Below are 3693 nucleotides of genomic sequence, written 5' to 3'. Positions count from 1 at the left end.
CAATTAACCACCACCAAAAAGCTGGAAGTGGAGCTGTGGCTCAAGTGAGCAAAAAACAGCTTAAGGACAGCACCCAGGCCCCGAGTTCAAGCCCTCGGACCAGTAAAAACAAAATCGACAACAAAAGATACAGGGACAGTCTTCTGGTTGCTGGAGTTGCTTGCCCAAGCCCCACGCCAGAAGGAAGGAAAGAAGGAAGGAAGGAAGGAAGAAGGGAGGGAGGGAGGGAGGGGGAAAGGAAGGAGGGAGAGATGGATGAATTAGGTTTTTCTAAGTAAGACTGTGAAAGTCAGAGTATGTACAAAGAAATGTATATTGCAGTTTATGAAAAGAATTTTTATTACTTTGCTATATACTCTACTGGTGAATACACAAGATTGTATTTCTTCAAATGGCAAAGAAAGAGCAGGTCAATCTCTCCTCGCTCTGATTCTTCTTAGAACCTTGATATCATCTGTCTTTTGGAGGATTCACTTTCTTACGACGCCTGTGATACCTTGAAAAGAAAATATTAAAATAAGATTATTTTGATCAAAGTTACTCTTGATATAATTCTTAAATTTCAAAGATTATCTTGCTGTTTGGATTGGAACTACTTGAAAAACTAAAACTTTATAGTTATACTATTATAGATAGCATACATACTTATTTATTAACAATAAGCCACATTCCCCATTATGGAAACTGTTTTTATCAGTTAAATTTTTGGGAAATTTTTCTTTATGTCATGATGACAATCCCAAAATAATCTGGATGACTGAGGTAAAAGGAATGACATGTAAAAGAACAGCGAATGAGCACAGCTAAGAACAGTGGGAAATGAGATAGATGGAAAGATGATGCAGAGTCATAGGTTCTTACCGGCCTACAGCTTTTCTGAGCAAGATAAAAAAAAAAGAAAAAAAAATTCTAAGAACTAATAAACAGATTTAACAAGGTTACTTTGCTATAAACAGAATACAAGGAAGCAAGGCAAAAGCAAAGAAACCATTTCAATAAACCAGGCAAAGGATGGTAGCTTTGAGCAAAACAATGGCAGAAGAAACGGAAATAAGTAGTGAAATCTGGGTAAATTTAGAGCTGGAGTTAACAGGCTTGGTGACCAGATGTTGACAGTGAGACAAAATGAAAAGTCATGAATGATAGATACCAGGAGGTTTAGCACATGCAGTAAGAAGAATAAAGCTGGTATTAACTGAGATTGTGAAGGTTGCAGAAGCTGGTTTGCAGAGGACTATCAGAAAAGAGATTAGAAACATAGTTAAGCCCTTGGTGCAATTTGAATGCACACAGAAAGAGAGAGAGAAGAGGAGGAAGGGAGGGAGGGAGGGGAGGGGAGGGAGGGAAGGAAGGAGGGAGAGAGTAAGGAAGGAAGGAAGGAAGGAAGGAAGGAAGGAAAGAAGGAAAAGAAACTAGAACAAGTGCTGTTGAGGCCTGTGTACTTGTGCAAGAGGGTTGGGCTAACAAGGGAAGTGAATGAGGATAAACAGTATTAGTGTGAGTCACCGGTGCCTGGCTAAAGCAGTTTCTTTATATATATGAAAATAGAACGATAAAATTGTTCTACGAAAATTTTCAAGGTAGGGGAGAGAAGAGAAAGTAATAGAGATTGAAAGTGACTGGAGTTCATTTGCACTTTTGTAGACATGTCCCAATGAATACCTCCCTTCACAGAAATGGTGGGACAAAGGGTGAACAAAACCCAGCAGTGGAACTCACTAGACACTATGTTGAAAATACAACTTGTGGGTGGGGATGAGAAGGAAAAACTGAAAGACAGTGAAGGAAGGGGTGACATTGGCCAAAAAGAAATGCACTCATAGATGCACGAGAACTATGCAACTCATGGGTGGAGATGGGAGGGAAGGAATGGAGAGACGGAGGGAACAGCAGATATTATGTGAGGCTGGGTGCTAGTGCCTGTAATCCTAGCGACTCAGGAGGCTGAGCTCTATGGATCACAGTTCAAAGCCAACCCAGGAAGACAAGTCCATGAGACTCATATCTCCAATAAACCACCAGAAAACCAGAATTGGCATTGTGGCTCAAATTGGAAGAGCACTAGCCTTGAGCAAAAGAGCTCTGAGTTAAAGCCCCGAGACTGACAAAAAACAAAAAACCAAAGACACTGATTTTTTTGTTGTTGTTATTTTTTAAGCAACACCAGAATTTGTACACAGGGCCTTGTGCTACTACTAGATAGATCAATGCCCCAAACCTTTTTTGCTTTTGGTTATTGTTCACATAGGGTCTTATGTTTTTGCCCAGGGTAGTATGAGACATCAATCTTCCTACATATCCCTTCCTTGAGGTTGAAGTTACAAGCATGAACCAACATGCACAACTTATTTGTGCAGTCATGTCACTTTTTGCTATGATCCTTCTAATTTCTGCACATAGAATAGCTGGAATTACATGAACCACTCACTGCACCTAGTTCTGGAGTTCTTTGTTGTTGTTTTTTCAGTTTCTTGAGTCAGGATCTCAGTATGTAACATAGGCTGACTCCAAACAAAAATAATAAAGCTCTTCGCAGTCCAATGTTTATTCACTAGTTCCATTAATATAACCTGTCATGAGCATGCCAGCCCAGTGGCAGGTACTAGATTATATAAGTAAGAACAAATATAAATAACAAAAAACACCTTCCAGGGCTGGGAATGTGGCTTAGTGGTAGAGTGCTAGCCTAGCAAGCACGAAGCCCTGGGTTCAATTCCTCAGTACCACATAAACAGAAAAAAGCTGGAAGTGGTGCTGTGGCTCAAGTGGTAGCATGCTAACTTGAGCAAAAAAAGCTCAGGGACAGTGCCCGGGCCCTGAGTTCAAGCCTCAGGCCTGGCAAAAATCAAAAAAAAAAAAAAAAAAAACCCTTTTTTTTTTATAAAAAAAAAAAAAAAAAAAAAAAAAAAAAACACCTCTTTTCATTATTAAAAAAAAAGATAAAGAATATATTTTAAAAAACCGATGAAATATGACATAAGCCTTATATACAAGGACAGTTATAGTTTCTAAAGAAAACCAGAATAAGAGGTACCAGTAGTGTATGCCTGCAATCCTAGCTACTCAGGAGGCTGAGATCTGAGGATTATGCTTCAAAGCCAGCCCAGGGAGGAAAGTCCATAGGACTCTTATCTCCAATTAACTACCAAAAAACAGAAGTGGAGCTGTGGCTCAAGCAATAGAGTGCCATCCTTGAGCAAAAAACTCAGGGACAACACCTAGACCCTGAATTCAAGCTAAGGGACCAGTACAAAAAAAAAGAAAAAAAGTAAAAGAAAAAAAAAAGAAAGAATAGTTAATATAGTGCTCAATTGCTTGCTCTAGCCCAACTCAAAATTTACTAAATAGAAAAAGTTGATAACATGATCAGTTATTTATCAGAAAGATGAATAAAAACATAGTAAATCATTATCACAAAATACAATAATTTTTAAGAAACCGTATAAAACTCTTTAAAAGCTTTAGTTAAATCTAATTAAAATAAGGGGAAAATTAAGTATTATTTCATTTTAGGTACAGTATATGTAGATTAGAAATATACTACAGTAGCCAGATGCTGGTGGCCCACGTTTGTAATCCTAGCTACTCAGGAGGCTGAGATCTGAGGATCACAGTTCAAAGCCAGCCCTGGCAGGAGAGTCCGTGAGACTCTTATCTCCAATAAACCACTACAAAGCCGGAAGTGGCACTGTG

General features: G+C 38.7%; 1 protein-coding gene across 2 annotated transcripts in view; it reads right to left on the bottom strand.

Annotated features, from left to right (window-relative positions):
* Positions 1–315: 315 nt before the first annotated feature.
* Mrpl42 (mitochondrial ribosomal protein L42) overlaps positions 316–3693 on the bottom strand; it is an 18582-nt gene continuing 15204 nt past the window's right edge. For both annotated transcript variants that reach the window (XM_013019792.1, XM_013019786.1), the window contains exon 6: positions 316–496. In XM_013019792.1, the coding sequence (XP_012875246.1) occupies positions 451–496 (46 nt within the window). In that variant the 3' untranslated portion in view covers positions 316–450. The remainder of the gene's footprint in view (positions 497–3693) is intronic.

Source organism: Dipodomys ordii, unplaced genomic scaffold, assembly GCF_000151885.1.
Source record: "Dipodomys ordii isolate 6190 unplaced genomic scaffold, Dord_2.0 Scaffold3, whole genome shotgun sequence".
In the NCBI taxonomy this organism is placed as follows: Eukaryota; Metazoa; Chordata; class Mammalia; order Rodentia; family Heteromyidae; genus Dipodomys; species Dipodomys ordii.
The sequence above is the reverse complement of the archived record's forward strand: the minus strand, read 5'-3'. Positions and strand labels throughout refer to the sequence as shown.